General features: G+C 41.2%; 1 protein-coding gene across 1 annotated transcript in view; it reads right to left on the bottom strand.

Moving 5' to 3' along the window:
* Window positions 1-16,545, bottom strand: part of pard3ba (par-3 family cell polarity regulator beta a) — a 138,333-nt gene extending 121,788 nt beyond the window's left edge. Inside the window, exons 1-2 of the mRNA XM_074627349.1 lie at window positions 16,060-16,545; window positions 6,953-7,057 (exon numbers count right to left, since the gene is read on the bottom strand). Of these exons, the coding sequence (XP_074483450.1) occupies window positions 6,953-7,057; window positions 16,060-16,176 (222 nt within the window). The 5' untranslated portion in view covers window positions 16,177-16,545. The remainder of the gene's footprint in view (window positions 1-6,952; window positions 7,058-16,059) is intronic.
* Window positions 16,546-20,579: the final 4,034 nt, after the last annotated feature.

Raw genomic sequence — 20,579 nt, 5'->3', positions numbered from 1 at the left:
AGACAATCAAATCTCCGCATGTCTGGAGCCTCCGGGCTTCAACGGCGACGGCAACCTTAAGAAATAAATGTTCTTTTTTGCTAGAATAAAATCAATTAGGCAGACAACAGAAGGAACGTAATGAGCGGTTCCAGGTGAACTGCGGCCGATTCATTATATACACCGGGGCACGTTCAGAATCCGTGCAAGACTTCTAATTAATATTTAAATGTGTCAGGCAGACACAGGTAGGGACGTATAGAGGGTGTAGGCTATGATTAGGCTGGCGTGGGTGTGATATGTGGGAGATATCTAATAATCTCTAAATGGTTTACGACCAAAATACATCTCTTTTACCACATGAACCCTCTCAGGTCATCATGTAGAGGGCTGCTAACTGCTCCCAGAGTGCAAACTAAACGCAGAGAAGCAGCGTTTACAGTCATTAGTGTGTATCACAGAGCTGGAACGAACTTCCAGATTAGACTTGAACCTGAACCCAGGTTAAAAACCATAGACTGTATGTAAGAGGTGGACGTAGTCACCGAGACGTCACCCATTGGTTTGGGGACTGCCGTTTTGAAGCTTCGAGTTCGGCATTTTGGCCGTCGCCATCTTGGTTTCTTGCAACCAGAAGTGACACAAGTGGAGCAAAGTACAACCGAACGCTGAATAAAACATTTTCAGGCGACCAAAATGTTACAATTAACTTTGAGAAACTGTGAAAGGGTTACTAAGTACTAACTAAATACTAACATGAAAACAACTCCCGGACCGGACAATGCCGTGGTAGTGACCTGTCTATCACAAGGTAGCCACGCCCTAAAACATGTCCTGCTTTATGGTCTATTTGACTCTAAATGGGACCATCATTTACTAAATGAACTTGAAAGACTTGAACCTAGTGATTGAGACCATAAACTCATGTTTAAAATGTTTACTGAGGTAATAAATCAAGTGAGAAGTAGGCTCACATTCTCATAGACTTCTATACAATCAGACTGCAACCAGAGGAGTCGCCCCGAATGCAAGTTTAAGGCACTTCAGCACTGGCTTCACTTTTCAGACCTGGAGTTAAAAATGTGTGTTCTGCACTGAACCTTAAACACTCAACATGAACCATCTTATGTCCCCGTTCTTAACTTTTTGATATCCTTTAAAAAATGTTTCTATTCTTGTAATTCCCATTTAATGCTGTTTTTCCTTCCCTTTTCTCACATTCTTCACCGTAAAGCACTTTGAATTGCCTTTGTGTATGAAAAGTGCTACAGAAATAAACTCGACATTTTCTAATCAGCGCACTTGAACCCCATTGCTCCCGCTCATCACTGGCCATTCAGACAGGGTGCAGAGTTATGGGGACTATTCAGATGCCAATCAAACGTGGCTCGCCGCGGCGGTGAGCGGAGGTGAGGGGAGCGAGATGTCACGGCGCGTCAAAGGGCTAATCAGCACGTCTGCGCCTCGCAATCACGTACCCATTCACTAAACTTTTTAGCACGTTTTAAGTAATGCCTTATTGTCGCCTGTCAGAGGGGGCTGGCGTCTGACATGTAATAAATGACTTCAGGCAAATCAGCCGGTGGAGTTTACAAGAGAGGAGCTGGTGGGAATAAAGTCTACAGCGGCATTATTTAATCTCATTGTGGAGGTATGGAAACTGGATTTCACAAGGCTGTATCTCCAAATGTGGTCTGTAATGTCAGTTATGTATACTGGTATGTATTTTTGTAAAGTAATTTAAAGTTCTTGTAAACAAATAAAGTGAATTATTCAAAGAGGTGTCACTTTCTCTGTAAAAGACATGAAAGATGCTCATGATGACCGCAGATCTAATTCATCATAACATATTTTCCGTGAGCCCGATTAATTTTTCTTTCCAGCGCCGCGTCCTCCGCTGTGACACGCGAGCAGAAGAGATGGATGATGGGAGATGGCCTCGTAATCAAGCGGTTGACATTTCACAGGGGAGCTCGGCTGAGACACGCGCCCTTACCATTTACAGCAACCAGCGACTGCACGGGAGGTTCATGGACGCCTGGTAGGCGCGGTGATTAAAAAGGGGCTAATTAAAGAGAGATGGAGGAAATCATTCCGGGGTCTTCTTTTTTTTATCTCCATTAAATTTCCCATGAAATTAGATTTCTCGTTTGGCTGCATGGGACGGAAGGTTGACTTTTTTATGTGTTTTTTCCCCACCCTTCGAAAACAAGGTCCGTGTGGAGTAATGTGTGTGTGTTGTGTGCACGTGGAATGAGGAGTGACAGTCCACTTATAAGGAGACGTTATGCTCCCAGAGTTTAATTCCCCATTCTGGAGGAGAGCGGCGTGACAAGAAGAGGACACTCGCACATGTTAAACATTTCAGATGCAATGTGGGTGAAGGAGAGGAATGATGGGAGATGGACTTCTAATCAAGTGGCATCTGTACGGAGTTTACAAAATCTCTCCGATGAATACATCCGGAATTTGATATAGGTCATGTAAACAGCAAGACATGTGGGATATGCCAATGTTATTCAGGTTTTAGGAGCGTTCTTTGGACGTGTTTACAGGGCATTCAGAATATGCGTCTCAGTTGGGGTTTTTTATGACAGTTTGCAACACACGGCTTCTTGCCTGTGTACGTCCAGCTCTGTGCGTTGAACACAAACCAACTAGCTGACAATTTGCAGAGATGCATTCCCCAAATAAAAGCCCACATTTCTGGTCGGAAGGAGAAAACACACCTACTTTTACCATTATGAAAGACTTGCATATCAACAGGTTTTTGGATATGTGCAAATATCACAACGCTGACCTTATCAAGAAGGTATTGAAGGAATGAAAGAGGGAGGCTGCGTTCGCACAGTCGAAAAAGTCCGCCAACAGTTACGGAGTATGCACTTAAGGTACATTTTGAACAGATAAAAATTGTGTGATCAATTTGCATTAATCGCAATTAAATATTTTAATCGATTGACAGCCCTAGAATATTCATTTTTTCTGTATAAGGGGAAAAAACTGGAATATTTTGTGCATGTAAACGTAGTCATTGAAACCTGGTGTATAGCTTGTATGTTAATGGCATGCTGGCATTGGACAGCCTGCCTGACAGGTCCTGTGTACAGTGGAGACGTATGGGAGTAATGGCCGCGGCTAATGCAGGATCCCAGAGGACTGTGAATGGGAGAGAGGGACAGCTCTGGCCGCGGTAAGTGGGCGAATGTGTAGAGGTAAAGCACTACATCTGTTAATAACTGCTTTTGAAAAGAAGGCGAGCAAAGAGACGGAGGAGTGGGGCGAGATGTGGAAAGGAAAGGTAAAACAACAGATTGGAACGTCTGATTTTGACTTAATACCTGACAAATCAAGATACTATATCACATTGATCAACATATCCTCATCCAATATGACATCTTTCGAAAAGTTATTCCTCATTTTTCATGCGTTTTCTTATGAATATCCAGCAACACGTGTTAATTTCTGCTTGCAATGCATACAGTCTTTTGAAAAGCAAATTCCACCTTCAAAGGAATCAACTTGGTTAGGTTTAGACAACAAATCTACATAGTTTAGGAAAAGATCGTTATTCAAGTTAAAATATCTTCAGAATTGGCATTACATAAGTATGGAAGTTACGTGACAAATAAGCCAATGTTTGGGTTAAAATTAGAGCTGTCAATCGAATAAAATATTTATTAAAAATGTGTGATTAATCGCAAATGAATCGCACATTTTTTATCTGTTGAAAATGTACCTTAAAGGGAGATTTGCCAAGTATTTAATACTCTTATCAACATGGGAGTGGGCAAATATGCTGCTTTATGCAAATATATGTATATATTTATTATTGGAAATCAATTAACGACACAGAACAATGACAGATATTGTCCAGAAACCCTCACAGGTACTGCATTTAGCATAAAAAACATGCTCAAATCCTAACATGGCAAACTGCAGCCCAACAGGCAACAACAGCTGTCAGTGTGTCAGTGTGCTGATTTGACTATGACTTGCCCCAAACTGCATGTGATTATCATAAAGTGGGCATGTCTGTAAAGGGGAGACTCGTGGGTACCCATAGAACCCATTTACATTCCCATATCTTGAGGTCAGAGGTCAAGGGACCGCTTTGAAAATGGCCATGACAGTATTTCCTTGCCAAAATTTAGCGCAAGTTTGGAGCGTACCTTCGCTCTAGCATTAAAACTGAGCCCGCTACAATCGTAAAAAATCGCAAAATGCGTGAAAGAAATTAGTGGCTTTAAAACTTAATTTGCGTTAACGCGTTAACTCTGACAGCCCTAATTAAAATAACTATGTGTTACAAATAAATGAACGGTGACATCTGGTTTCAAAGTGTGTATGAGAACAGCCTGCATTGACGCAAAAATCCCCATGTCGGTAGCTATATATCATATTGTCCGACCCCTACAACCACATACAAGTCCGTGCGTGAGTGTGTGCAAAGTGAAAAAGCAAAGAGACAAACTGATGGAGGATAACGCAGGTTAACTCGCCTCGAAACTACTGTGATTTGACCGAAAACAGCGTGACAAAAGAGGAAGAGATCGAAAAGCTGTTATGTCCGCCCGCTCCTCCAAACCATTAACAAAGTAGTGGGGTATCCGACAGGTCAATGACTCCAACCGCCATGCCTCCAACTGCCTTCTGAGCGCTGCAGGGCACACACACACACACACATACACACACACACACACATACGCAGTAAAGGGTCAAAGTAGAGGAGAGCTTCATGGAGTATAATAGACTGAACCGTGACCTGCTCTCTTTATACTGTGCTGTATTGTGTCTGAGTGTGTACTGTGTCTAGGTGGTCACACCTAAGCCAACACCCCGTGGCCTCCTTCACATTCATCAGATTGATATTAATATTCATGAGGAGGGCTGGTGGCCGGTGTCTCGAGACGGGGTGCTAATGAACGGAGCGGCGTGTGTGCATGTCGGTGTGTGCGTGCGGTCGCAGATGCAGGGGGCAGAGCTGTAATCAAATCACAGCCGCCCCCTCATCTCCGCCCTCATCAACCACCAGTGGCGCTCCTTTTCCTGTCGACGCTAATGCCAACACGCTACGCTACACGCCTGCCTGCGGTTCGGAGCAGGCGGCGGGGACGCCAGACGTGCGTGTGTGTGCTGAATAATGGTCGGGGGGCTGGCCCAGATAAAGAGGTCTGGACTCGCGGCAAAGCTAACCACTAGGCGTACAAATAGCTTACCATTATCTCTCATTAGCATCCGCCGGCTAACACAGGGCCCACGCTGTGCGGTGGAGGGCCCTCACAATAGGACCACTCCTGTATGATTGATGGCGGAACAGCGGCGGCCACAATAACAGAACAGAAAAGAGAAAAGATAGAATTCGTCGGCTGCGGCGAGGGTTATGAAAACGTAGACAAACAAAAGGAAGTCGGACTAATCAAGAACGCCAGGCGCAGCTCATTAATCTGCGACGCCGCTTGGAAGCCCGGAGATAAGTCGGGATGATCACGTCCCATTCCGTCTGCTATCTTTTCATCAGCAGCAGCAGCGGAAAAAACAAAAAAGGGATAAAAAATGAGAAGTGAGATGAAAGGTGCGTTTGGAGAATTGGGGCGGAAGCTGAGAGAAACAAAAGGTAAATTAGACAGTTTCCTGCGTGGCGGCAGGTTTCTAGTGAAGCGTTGCACACAAAAGGCACCGCAGATATGGGGGGAAAGAGAGCCGACGTCAGGGTGACTTGTTAGCGAGGGAAATCTGATCAAATGCTCGAGCGGGATTTGATCTGTGACACTTCATCATCACTCTGAGAGATGCTAAGAGAAAGCTGGTTTAGGTTCTGGGGGGGAAAATGAGTCATTAAAATCGACGACAGACTCGCCCTCTTGTGCACAAATAAGACGCAGATCTTGTGATTATAATTCCATCATCTCCGGAAAATGAAGCTTCTGTTCTCTGTGATTGCAAAAAACTGTTTTTTTTTCCCTCCACAGTTGAAGATCTATTATTTAGTCGTGTCCCCCTTTTTCACAAAGAGTATTTCGCCAAACTCGCAGACCTACACGCACACGCATAAACACACACACACACACACACACACACACACACACACTCTATTGTTCGTGCGGCTTAAAACACCAATTGTTATTGCGCGGCGGAGGTACGGCTGAATATTCCATTTCCATTTCATTTGGCCTTCTTGCTGACTAAGTGTTGATAATTCATCTTTCGTCTGGGCCCGGGGCTTATGAATATGGATTTCGGGCGGTTTATTAGCACATCTTAGGAATGCATTATGGGAAATTAGCAAGAGGAATGAAATTGGGCCACTCTCTGCGTCTGTGTGTGCATGTGTGTGTGAAATGCAGCGAACTTCCAACCCAGTTCTGTGAAGTTACATCACTGCTGTTTCGGAGAACTTCCCTTCCCTTGATTTGTTCTAAATCTGCGATGATGTCTTTTCATCTGTCTCGGTATAAATTAACATGACAGCTAAATCACAGAGCGCTCCTACTCTTGCTTTCTGAAGACCCAGACGGAAGGAGAGGAGCAAAGTACGACGCAATCAAATCAAATCAGAGTATATTCTTTTTCGCAGCCTACAAAAACTGACTTTGTCACATTTAGTGCTTAGCTGGTTTGGACTCCTTTAACAACCAGTGACAAGCTAACCACGGTTTGGATTACAAATACCTTGTTTATTGGACGTCCTGTCACCCTGCCAGGCTGGAGACTTTACGAAAGGAGTCAAAATAAATCCTAAGCACGGCTAAGGCTGACGGATTCTCTGCTGTAATTTACCTCACCTCATACCAGGTAGGAACAATCGAGACACAGCTTGCCATCCGCATCGCGGCTCATGTTGTTGTGCTGAGCTGTCTGACCGGGACAAACCGCTGTCTATCAGATGTCAACATGTGTTGAAGGATGGACAAGGCAAAACTGTGTGAGCCTAAATACATAAATACAGCAAGCAGCGATGCACCGTCCTCACCCTGTCTCTGTCTTCCACCAGATCACTCAGCAGGTCGTCCATGTCCAGGATCCCTCCTCCTTCCATGTACTTCAAGTGGTGGGTCTTCACCTCACCCTGCTCATGCTGTACACAAAGAAAATAGAATTTCAGGCAATAAACAGAGCAGGTTGAATTATCAACATTATGGATTTTTTTTTTTTTTTTTTTTTTTTTTTTTTTTAAAAGGGTGGGTCCATCTGCGTTCTTTTGGGTTTTTTTTCATATGGAAACAGCCACCAAGCCATTAGCAAAAAGCAGTGACGTAGGTTACCAAAATGTGATCATAAAGTTAGCTGTGGTAAGTTTGGAAACATCTGAAAGGGTTAGTTCGGATTTTTTTGAAGTTGGTTTGTATGTACACTACTGTGTTCTGTGAGGTCAAATTACTGTTTTTGTGAATGTAGTCTGGTGGCTTAGAAGAGAGCGATATAACGGCTTCAGTTCCACGTCGGAAAATCAATATATATTATATTATATATATACTATATTTTTTATATTTTCACCACTTTACCTCACCAGAAGGCCCTTTCCGATAGGGAACTGAAGTAGTTATATTGCTGTCTTCAAAGCCACCAGACTCTATTCACAAAAACAGTAATTTTACCTCACAGAATACGGGAGTTGTTGGTCTACTGGTGCATCGATCGGTTAGTTTGTTTGTGTTATTGTGTGACTTTCGGATCCGAACTAACATGGCAACTAGGAGCGTGCCAACCGCCATCTAAGTTACTGTAAGTAATACACTGACTGTAAGGCTGTATATACTGTATATGTAGCAGCATCATCATGCAGAAACCTACGTCAGGTCACGTGGGTCAAAGTACTTTGACCAGTATCTGAATGTTCGGATTTGAATACATAGGGAACATGACTGGGAAGCTACAGAATGATATAAAAACCTAAAAAAAAAAAAAAAATAATGGACCCGCCGTTAAATTGAATTGTACAATTAAACTGAGAATAGCAACAACAATAAATGGGAGTTTAACCAATCAGCTTCCAGTCTATTTGTCCAGATTTTTAACTGGTCATAATGTAATTAATTAGAAGTGGAGCAATTATAATGTCACAAAAACACACAAACTGATCAGAATCCTCAATAACAGAAACACATTTTTCACAAAAGGTTCCACAAACCTTCATACGTTATTTCTTACTACAAACACATTTGAAGATTTGAGTCATTGTTTCATTATGATAATAATAACTCCACTTGGCCATTGTACTCCACTATGTAATCTATGTTAACAGCAACAAATGGGACACAATGCTGACAACATAATAACCACATGTACATCCAGAACCTAACAGCAGCTTTCCCTGTTTGTTTGGCAGCAACAGATGACCTACATTACACTGTACATGCACAGCACCGGGTTCACAGTTCGTACAGGAGAATGTGAAAGTGAGGAGGGGGAGGGATAGGAACTTTTTCCAGTTTCTGCTCTGTGGGGAGCGACGGTTGGCACATTCCTGGCTGGTTTCACTGTCACCATGAAGACAGAGGTCAGAGTAGACACACCCCACAGAGCAGGAAGTACCCCGAGCCTGGTGCTCCAGCCATTGTCAGAGAGAACAAGGACTTTAGACTGAGCTGCAATCTGAAATCTGTGTGCTGTTGACACAAATCAACAGAGAAGTACATGAACAATAGCATCTTCCCCTTTTTTTGTGAGAGTCGACTATGGCGATTCTACAAGAGAAAGTGCGTAAAATATCATTACAAGGTGAAACAATGGAATCCAAACCTCCTGGATGGGTCAAATGTAGCCTTGTTAGATGAATATTTGCCATCCAAAATTTCTATTAAAAGTCATTTCTAGACTAAGAAAAGAAATCTTTATCGTTTCTAACAATGTGTGCAGTAGAAAATGGCCCATTAGGAAGTGCCCGTACCAATAAGCAATCTGTCCGGAGCAACACAAGACTCCATTAGCAGCTAAATTAACAGCTATAGGCTCTAAGCCTCGCAGGCTGGGATGAGTTTGGCTGAGACCCAGCGAGAGGCTTCTGCTGTATCACTGAGACCCGTCTTGTGAATGGGCTCCTTCGTGCTCCGCTGCATGCGAATGTGAATTACGGGGCACAACAACAACAACAACAACAAAAAAGAGGGTGCCTTTCACAATGGGCCAAGTCCATTCTCTTAAAACAAATGGCCGGGAGAGCCGGGGATTTCAATCGCAGGAATAAAGCCAGAATCTTTACAAGTGGCCATAATGGCAGAGCTGCAAGTAATCTGCAACGACAGCTAGCATACAAATACAGTGCAGTTTCCACACAATGCAAACAGCCATGCACTCCAGTGATCCAGAGCCAAGAGACATCCTGTCACTGTACAAACTGATTGAGGGCCTTGCAAAGAAAGAATATAAAAAGACTAGGACTGTCAAAGTTTACGCGATAATAACGCGTTAATGCAAATGTGTTTTAACGCCACTAATTTCTTTAACGCATTAACGCAACTTGTGATTTTTAGGAGATTTTGTCGCAAACTTACGCTAAATTTCGGCAAGGAAAAACTTGCATGGCCATTTTCAAAGGAGTCCCTTGACCTCTGACCTCAAGATATGTGAATGTAAATGGGTTCTATGGGTACCCACGAGTCTCCCCTTTACAGATATGCCTACTTTATGATAATCACATGCAGTTTGGGGCAAGTCATAGTCAAGTCAGCACACTGACACACTGACAGCTGTTGTTGCCTGTTGGGCTGCAGTTTGCCATGTTATGATTGGAGCATGTTTTGTATGCTAAATGCGGTACCTGTGAGGGCTTCTAGACAATATTTGTCATTGTTTTGTATAGTTAATTGATTTCCAATAATAAATATATACTTATATTTTCATAAGGCAAGCATATTTGCCCACTCCCATGTTTATAAGAGTATTAAATACTTGACAAATCTCCCTTTAAGGTAATTAATTTGCAATTAACTATGGACAATCATGCGATTAATCATGATACAAACAGCCCTAAAAAAGACACATGACACGGCTCCATGATAACTTTCTTCAAAATATAATTTAAAACCAAAAATAAACTACAGTAACTTTAACTTTTAAATCAGAAACGGTGTGTTTATTGATTATTTGTTGAGTTTTTGTTAATGTTTACTATAGAAGGCACATGTGGGATTGAGATATTGAAACCCGGTGGAGCCCCGCTGTAGATGAGACATCAGGGCGAGGCATTTACACCTCGCCAGAAAAACCGGTCCGACCTGAACGACTGTCGGCATTCTTCTACCTCTCACCGACTCTGTTTACAGTGTGTGTGTGTGTGACAGCAACGGCAAGGGAGGGAAGTGTGCTAATTGGCTCTTCTTGCGGTGATATCACATCACCAGCTCTAAGACACACCTTTATGAAATACAAAGCATTAGTGTGATTTTCAGTTGGGAGTGGTAAATTCACATTAAATGCAAAGTGTTAATTAGCATAACCTCTGTTTCCTCACAACTAAGTCCAGAGAACACACTTCTCCTTCTAGCTAGTGATGAAACGGGATGAACGTATGACACTTCAGAGGGAAAGTTATCTATGGAGAGGGGGAAAAGAACTCTTGTGAAGTCCCTCATTGTCAATCCGTGGTAATTCCCCTTTGTATCCTGAACTCTTCCCATGACATAAAAAACAAAAGGAGTCGGGAGGCAGTCAGTCAATAGTTGAGGAGAATTACCGTGACAGTTAGAAGAGTAAATTCCCCGCAAATTACACCATTAAGTCCCCCATTATTTAAAGCGATATCTCTCCTTCTCCCTCTCCCAGAGCAAACATGACACCGCTCGAGAACGGTGAAGCGCCGGGGCGATTAGTGGAGCTGAATTCAGCGCGGCTGCAGCGGTTGGTGGCGGTGGTGGTGTGGAGAGGGTGCTTTTTCACACTTTGATCCTCAGAATGTGTAATTAAACAGCTGCAGAACGGTGTGGAGTTAGCCGCGACGAAGACAAAATGTATTTAATGAACGATGAGGAGCCGTCTTCCAAGTCGGATCTATCGGTGTGAGGGAAAGGAGAGCTGTGGAGAGCTTTCTCTCTGAAGGAAGAAGACGATGGTGACAGCTTGACCTCGACATCCGCCAAAAACACCCCTAACATAAATGGTATATAAAATTGGTTCCCAACCTGGGGTCCGGGGTCCCTTAGTGGGGCGTCAAAGATCACCCGCCTGAGCCCACTAGATGTACATTATCCTGCTTATTACACGGCTACTTACTTAAGAAATCAATAATTTTACACAAAAACGGTCCGCCAGAGTCCGACATCAGAACTGCGTCCATAGCAACGGTCTGTTATACATAGCAACGGTCTGTTATAAAGTAAATAACAGACCGTAGAACGCTGTGATTGACCGATCAGAATCGAGTATTCAACAAAACCGTGTAATAATTGTATATAACAAATGGTTTATTGCACTGTTATATAACTGTAAGCCGATTTCAACCATATTAACAGTTTGGTAGAGGCACATTTTGAGTTGTGATATCTTGTTGAAACATTTTTTCTACTGATTTCATGTGTAACTGAGGACTTTTTATTGTCAGGATGCCTCGGATGCCTGAGTTTAACGTAACATGCCGGCGGGCATCTGTCCTGCTCTAGTGCCCTTCAACTAAACAAACACCTTCTAACCTCAGGATGCTAGTCTGTAGTTATTTGAAGTATTTACCTTCAGGGATTAAAGTTGACACAATATAAATATACAATACACAACTACAGCAGTTTGATGAATGCAAGACTATTTTCCTGAACACATTTGACAGCCAGCCAGGTCTGAATTCCAATGACACAAACAACGTAAGCAGGAGAAACCTGCAGGTTTGAATGGTTACATTAAAATTTAAAAAATGTCTTTTTGCATAGCTGAGTTGTGACGCACGTCCCAGCCCACACCGGACAATTTCTCTCACTCCCACATGCATGAGAAGGAGGGTAAAGTGCTTTCAGCTTGCTTAATGCGCTGACAGGTGTCGGTATAGTATAGGGGCTGTAATCTGAACTGAACCTGCACAGACAGGCAGACAGACAGACAGACAGACCGTGAGACGGAGAGAGACAGCTACAGCTACCTGGCTGTCTCCCCTGAGAACGCACAGCGCTCACAGTCTACATGCTGGTCCCCCAGGCTAAAGTCCTGTACCAATACAGTGATTGAGAACAAGGTCAGACAGCCGTTATTAACACTCTTCACTCCTGCAACATTTTGACTGTTTACAGCAAGAGGGCTGAAATGATGAGACGAAAAAACAACTCTGATAATTGACTGATCATTTAAGTCATTTATCAAGCTAAAAATAACCAAAAATGTGTTTGTTCCAGTGTCTCAAATGTGAGAATTTGCAACCAATAAATTCTACAAATCAGGCCTAGTTATTCATTTACTGATGGAAGTTAGATTTAGTTTAAAATAAAACAAATGTGTCTACTATAATTAGGGCTTTCAATCGATTAAAATACTTGTGATTAATCGCATGATTGCCCATGATTAAATCACTATTAGTTGCAAATTAATTTCACATTTTTTTAGCTGTTCAAAATGTACCTTAAAGGGAGATTTGTCAAGTATTTAATCCTCTTATCAACATGGGAGTGGGCAAATATGCTGCTTCATGCAAATGTATGTACATATTTATTATTAGAAATTAATTACCAACACAAAACAATGACAGATATTGTCTAGAAACCCTCACAGGTACTGCATTTAGCATAAAAAATATGCTCAAATCATAACATGGCAAATTGCAGCCCAACAGGCAACAACAGCTGTCAGTGTGCTGACTTGACTATGACTTGCCCCAAACTGTATGTGATTATCATAAAGTGGGCATGTCTGTAAAGGGGAGACTCGTGGGTACCCATAGAACCCATTTTCATTCACACATCTGGAGGTCAGAGGTCAAGGAACCCCTTTGAAAATGGCCATGACAGTTTTTCCTCACCAAAATGTAGCGTGAGTTTTGGAGCGTTATTTAACCTCCGTTTCCGACAAGTTAGTATGACATGGTTGGTGCCAATGGATTCCTTAGGTTTTATCTAGTTTCATATGATCAGGTATCTTTACTCTAGCTTTAAAACTGATCTGACTCCTTTTCTACAAATCAAGCTATTCTGTGTTGAGTAATTAAATGGATGACGGATGGAAGCTAAGATTTCATTTAAAAATCAAGCAAATACATCTACTATAACACATACATCTTACAGTAACACCATACGTGCAAATCTTTACACGACTCCCACAATCTTCATCACATGCCACGACGGCGGTGATCGGATAACGTGTTGAAACTATGAGAAACTCTTTTGATCGCAAGCGTGATAGCACATAGTCATATTTTTTACAAATCACACTGTATAACAAGCAGTCATTTTTCTCTATGTAGTTAGTTAGAGGCTTTGTCAGTTAACATAACAATAGATATGAAAGCAGCTGAACACGTACAGAGTCACAGCTGAGATCACATTAAGACAACCTGCTAATTAAGCAAGGTGTACATGCCGTTACTGCAAAGCACAGTGAGACTGTGCAGACTCCTGTTCTGCCATGCACACGGTTACAAAACCAACACACACAAACACACATTCCCGGTGATTAAACCGAGGTTTTTTTGACACTGTCCCTGCTGTCAGCGGTGAGGCCGGAGAGTGGAGAGAAATGTGCGGTTAATGTGGGCGCTAAGTGGATTCTGCTGGCAGGAGCAGCCGGCTCATCCGGTCACATCTATCTGGACCTCTCTGGCAGCCGAGGAGCTGGACTGTCTTCGCGATCCTCTATTAAGAGAAGGCAAAAAGACTGCTGAGTCAGCGTCTAGCTCCTAATTAACATGCTCTGTGAAAAAAGGCAATCAAGGGCCTGGTGCAATTCTAATCACACGCTCGCGTTTAGCCTACTTCAGCTTGTGCACCGCGACGTGTCTGGCTGAGAATCAACGGGGGCCGCTGGGCAGAGTGGGCATGGCTGTTGCTGTCAGTGGAGCGGAGACGTGACAGCTCAGGGGACGCCGAGGAAGATGAGCTCCTCCGTGTGTGTGTGTGTGTGGCTATCTAGGTGTGAGGAAGCAATCCAGCCACACAGCCACCCTTTCCATCCCTGCATCCACAGCATCTCCACGAGCCAGCCTCGCCGAGGGGGAGGGCACGTGGGCGGGCTGAGGGTGGGGGACCAGCCAACCGATAAAACCGCGGACTTGTCACCAATCCTAATCCCCAATCACTCACAGGACAAAGCCTCGTGTCCGCAGCGCGCATCCCCGACTGCGGCCACATTGAGGACATCAAACAGTAAACTTCCACCTGCCTGCTGAGATACCAGGGAGCTATTGTGCAGGTAGACAGCCGAGCGCCACTCGAAATCCTCACATCAGCACCCTATCACGGCGGGACAGCATGCACATACAAGGCGGCTGATTAATAAAAGGTCAGTTCGGCAGGATGATTAATGTTCAAGTGATTGCAACATCAGGGAGCAGAGAGCTCATATCTTTGTGTACATGTGGGACATTCAAAACACAACACAAGGCACAGGAAAACAACACTGCACACCAGTGGTTCCTTAAGTCAAATTAGAGGTTTGGGGTGTTCAGTGCATGCCAGGGGATATTTTGTGATGATGTGTTTTTTGGTGTCACCATTTCCCCTCAACCTGCCTGCTCCTACATTTCCCAGAGTGACTCCCATCAGAACAGGTATGAACATCCAGATGTGTTATGCATGGAGGCAGAGAACCAGAGTATTTATTTTTCCAGCTGGAGGCATGCAACAGTTACACCCCAAACTCATATTGTTGTCTTCCGTGATGGTTTCTTGCTGTGTGATTGCTGAACATTAAAACGCACCAAACAATGCTTGTTATTTTGTTGTTGTTAATTTTAACTGCATAACTTGTTCATACAATGTTTTATGCATCACTTACTGTGTGTTGACAGATTGCATGATGCATAAAGGAATGTGTAAAGAAATGTATGAAGAAAAAAATACATCAATAAATAAGTTTGGAGAAATAAATAAGGGGTGAAATGCAAAGAGAAAAAACTGTGCATAAATGCATAAATCAATAAATAAATAAATATATAAATGCAAAAATAAATAAATAATCTACTGTGATGGTTTATTACTGTGTGATTGCTGAACATTAAAAAGCGCAAAAGAATGCTTGTTATTTTGTTGTTGTTAATTTCAACACAACTTGTTAATAAAATATTAGGTTTGTCACCTATGTGGACAGATTAAATGTTAAATTGCAACTGCAGTTTCCCCCTCATTTGCATAATGAGGCAGAAATGCATAAAGAAATGTAAAAAGAAATGTATAAATAGAATACAGAAATAAATAAGTTTGAGAGAATAAATAAGGGGAGAAATGCAAAAGGAAAATCGTACAGAAAAAAAATTAAATAAATGCATAAATTCAAAAATGCATACATATAAAAATAAACGGAAAAAATGAATGCAAAAATAAATAACTAAATAAAAAATAAATAAATAGAAAATAATTGCAAAAATAAGTTAATATATATATATATATATATAGCAAAGATAAATAAATAAATAAATAATGAAGCAAATTAAAACAGAAATATCAATTCATGTCACATTTTATCCATTAATTATTAGCTACATTTATTTTTAAGATTATTTTTGCTACATTTGACACCATATTTATTCATTTAACAAGTTCCTTTATTTTTGGCAGGTTTTGTCCTCCATACAAGATGATGAGAGGTTTCAGGCCACAGTCCAACATAAAAAGACCCCTTAAATATGAGTCAAACTTCTTATGAATGAAGACTTGTGCTTACATGACATGCACAAGTTTAGTAAACCAAACTCCACTCAATTTTAGTAACAAAATAAGGCATTATCTCAATGCAAAGTAGCTACTTTACTTTACTAGATAGCTACTAGCTGGAGTATTATGAACATAACCACAACTTGGTCACGTGACACAAGCTTATAGCCAGGTTATGCTCTTATAAAACATGAAGAATGAGTTTAATTACATATGTTCAGTGGGCACAATAAGGTGAACACGGTTTGGTGTGAAAGCCCCGGTGACATTAAGCTAGATGAGTGTCTGAGGTGTGTTTTACCTGCTCCAGAATCCTGCGGTATCTCCTCGTCGCTTGGTCGATTAAATCCCGGACTGTCCATCCACCTTTACAGGGAACCACCACCGCGGTGTCCCCGAAGGTTACTGTCACTTTCATACTAGCTTTTATGACAATAAGTAACAAATTAATCCAAGTTTCGGTAGTAGTCTCTCGAGCCCCAGAGCTGCTCCTCTTGTCTGAGCAGAAAGTCGCACCTGTCTGAGTCGAAACTGGAGCAACAGGTGTCTCAGGTAAGCTCAGGTGAGGTTGGAATCACGGTGGAGTCACTTGTCCGCCTTTACCGTGCTAAACACTTCGGATAAAACATCTTATTTAGAGCCAAACCGTCCTATAAGTTGTAGTAAAACAGGAGCTAAAGCTAACTTTCATGTCATGTTGAGCTCATGCGCTGATACACCCAAACAAAACACACTGCTCGAGGAACCCGGAAGAAATCACAGCCAGTCTGGTACTCCAGGAAACTGCATTCCCTCTCTGACACCACCACCACCACCACCCTGCAGAAAACAATAACATAAATATATAACTAAATAAAAATAAATGCAAAAATAAATCAATAAGAATTACAAAAATAAGTTAATGTATTAAAAATATAATAGTTGAATATTAATATTCTACTTTAGATAACTACTTTATTAATGTGTGTCATTATTATTATTATTATTATTATTATTATTATTATTATTATTATTATTATTATTATTATTATTATTATATGTTTGACTATCCAGGTAGGTGGGGGACAGGGGACCTGCAGAAAAACAAATATGCATAAATACATACATATAAAAATAAACGGAAATTAAATTTAAAAAATGAATGTAAGAATATAAAAATAAATACAAAATAAATGCAAAATAAATGCAAAAATAAATAAATGCAAAAATTGCAAAAATAAGTTAATATATTTAAAATATAATAGTAGAATATTAATATTCTCCTTTAGATAACTACTTTTAGAACTACCTTTAACTACCTTTAGATAACTACTTTATTAATGTGTGTATGTAGTTTATGTATGTGTGTCATTATAATAATTATTATTATTATTATTATTATATGTTTGACCATCCAGGTAGGTGGGGGATAGGGGACCTGCAGAAAATTTTTTTAAAAATGCATGAATTCATAAATAAATACATATAAAAATAAACGGAAAATAAATTTTAAAAAATGAATGCAAAAATATATAAAAAATAATTACAAAAATAAGTTAATATATTTAAAATATTATAGTAGACTTTTAATATTCTACTTTAGATAGCGACTTTATTAATGTGTGTGTAGTTTATTAATGTGTGTCATTATTATTATTATTATTATTATTATTATATGTTTGATCATCCAGGTATAGGTGGGGGGACAGGGGATGTTCAGGGGTAGATAGATAAATAGTCAACAGTAGATGTTACATAGAAGTGGTGTGCATCATCTGAAAGCTCGGGAACCTGAAGATTAATTTGAGATACAACACTGTGTGGTCAAGTTGTTTTAGTCATAAATAAGAAATAAAAAATAATTAATTAATTAATTAATTAATTATAATACATTTTGAAAGTGTATAAGGGTTTAAAACATGATGATATAAGTATAGGATGGTCATTCCCATGCTCTGTTATGTCTCATAAGTTGTAGCAGCAATTTTTGGATTGATTTGTTACACAGATTTGGTGCTAATTTTAACCATTTTTTATCACTCAAGAATTGATAAAAAATGATCAATAATCCTTCCAAAATACCACATTAAGACACCAAGACTTCGAGGAACACCGTAGAAAAAGCCACACCGTGATTAGGTTTCAAATACTGTTGACATTTGGCGATTAGAGGTCGAGCATTTCTGTTGTGTAAACTGCTCAGAAACCCCCTTATTGTCAATCTACCTAGGAAAGCCATCCATCCTCTGAATGGTCTACGTCTCTGGTTTGTGGTTGTAAAGTTTCATGAAGCTGTGATTATCCTAGAGGTCACCACAGGTCATTTTATACAGCGAGGTCAAGTTTAAAAAAATGGTCTCACTACAGTGAAATGGCTCCTATGGGGACTAACATCATCACACATGAATACAGTTGGACTCATTGGATCCACAAGAGTCTCAGCTTCACAGTGATACCCAATGTATGCAATTCCAAGACTGTTTGGAACACTTTGAATGCAGGGTTTTTATATTATGGTAATTCAATATTTCCTAAATGCCGTATTTTGTGTCTTCATACTTTTGTAAAGTTATGTTTATTGGACAGACAGAGGAACTATGAGGTAAACTGTCCACATGTATTTGCTGAGAATTATACTAGCCTAACTCCCTCTAATGCCCCTCTTCTCACACACACATCACACATACTAATTACCTAACCGTTATTGTCTGTCATTTTATGTCATTAGGTGTGTTGTGAAATTGCCTTTATGGATATTAATGGCCACTGACACGCTCCCGTGCCTTATTCCCGCGCATTGTTTGGTTCTGCTCCCGGGAATTTCCTCCCCATCAAATCAGAAAGCCACCGCGGCAGATGGATTCATAATTGGGACAAGCAATTATTTCCGCCGCCACTGTAATTCACCCCGAAATGTACGGAACGGAAACAATGAAGGGGCTGACAGCCTCTTTTGCCTCTCGTTTCATCTCACTCCTCTCATCCCCAATAAACAAGGTGAGTATTAGAGAGCAAGGTATGAGGACAGGAAGCAAATAGAGATGGAGAGAGAGAATGATCCCTAATTAGCAAATCCTACAGTGACTTCACCCATAATCCCTGCTTTTTAAGAGAGAACATCATTCCCTAACACTGTGTTTGCAGAGCCACTGAGAGTATATGATGCTGGTTACGTCCCCTCAGTGTGATTATGGCAGCTGCTGACTCATCAGTCAGTGTTGCTGCCAGCACTCAGTCAGCAGTGGAACATACAACATTATTGAATCCCTGTGAGCTGGGAAAATGAGAGATAAAGCTGCATGGTGATAGTGCTTTAAGCTCTATCAGTCCTGTTCTTTAAACTTTCCTTCATCCAAGGTCCAACATTCAAACTGGTGGTTAATGAAGGCTCTGCCACAGCTGTGTATGGTTAAGCCCTGTGCTCAGGTGTCTCCCGTTAAAGAGGACCTATTATGCTTTTTCCTTTTCTTCAGTGTGTTATATAGTTTTTTGTGCATGTAAAAGGTCTGCAAAGTTACAAAGTCCAAAGTCACTCCCCCACACTGTCATGAACTGCCTGAAACGCCTCGCTGAAGTCCCGCCTTTTCTTCTGTAACATGGTGATGTCACCGAGTAACACATTACATGCATAACGGCTAGTTTGGCATCCCCTCAAACAAAGCTAGTTAAAGCAGAGCTGGAGTAGATTCCGAAGAGTCTGGTTCGGTTGACCAATCACAACAGAGTGTGCCAGCTGACCAATCAGAGCAGACTGGGCTTTTCGGGAGGGGTTCTTAAAGAGACAGGCACTAAAACGGAGCGTTTCAGACAAATGGTGAGAAGAGGTGCTGCAGCACAGCCGGTATGAGAAAAGTAAAGCGTTTTTTTTTTTTACATTAAAGCATGTAAACATGTTCTAGTAGAAACCCAAAATAAAAGTATGCATATGAAAATGAACATAATAGGTCCTCTTTAACTTTTTCAGTGTTTGGTTTTGTTGGTGACGTTTGTCACGTGACGATTGTCACTTGTTTTATCGACGTTTGCAACGTTTTCTGTAGTTGTGTTACATTGTTTCCGTACTTTTTTAACTTAGTTTACTAAATTATTTTTTGACGTTTGTTTAACGTGTTTTTTGTAGTTGTGTTACGTTATTTCCGTACATTTTTTACTCACTTTACTTGCTTATTTTTCAGAATGAAAACTGGCTACTGTCTTTGTCCACGGCCAATGACTTCCCAGTTAATAGTTTTTGAGCTTGTAAGTGAACCTTGAGTTTTGAATATTTTAGCACCCATTTGCATTAAAATGCAAAGTGGTGAACAAAATAGCGCCCATGCATGTGCACACATGGCACTGCCTATGTGGCAGAGAAGCTTCTCTGTTTGTTCAAGGCGGCGCCTGCCTATCTGCACAGTTCCCATTTATAGAGAAAAACAATACAGTGCATTTTGCGCAACATGACGGAGGCCTCAATATGTCTCCGTGTTGTAACATGTGAAAAGAACAGAATGATGAGGTGTCAGAAAAGCTGTAACCAAACCCTGAGAGTTTGATTTGTATCTGCTCACATGTGAGAAAGAAAGGAGTTGTTGTCTGACCTGAGAGCAGACAAGTTTGACAACTCGCTGCAGTGTTTGCACAACTCTACCGTTGTCTATGATGTCACTTCCTCTATCAATGGACCAGTATGCACTCTACCACGCCTTCACCTGTTGTGGTATTATGTGATGCAGAAGCAGGACTTTTAAAGAGTTTTGAGCTAAATCGCTGCGATAAAGTCGCATACTGAGTGTGTTTGAACGCTCTATCAAGCCTTTCTTTTGAGTCTTTTCAATCTCGTCTGGAAGTGAGGCGCGCTAG

This window comes from Sebastes fasciatus, chromosome 24 (assembly GCF_043250625.1).
Source record: "Sebastes fasciatus isolate fSebFas1 chromosome 24, fSebFas1.pri, whole genome shotgun sequence".
In the NCBI taxonomy this organism is placed as follows: Eukaryota; Metazoa; Chordata; class Actinopteri; order Perciformes; family Sebastidae; genus Sebastes; species Sebastes fasciatus.
The sequence above is the reverse complement of the archived record's forward strand: the minus strand, read 5'-3'. Positions and strand labels throughout refer to the sequence as shown.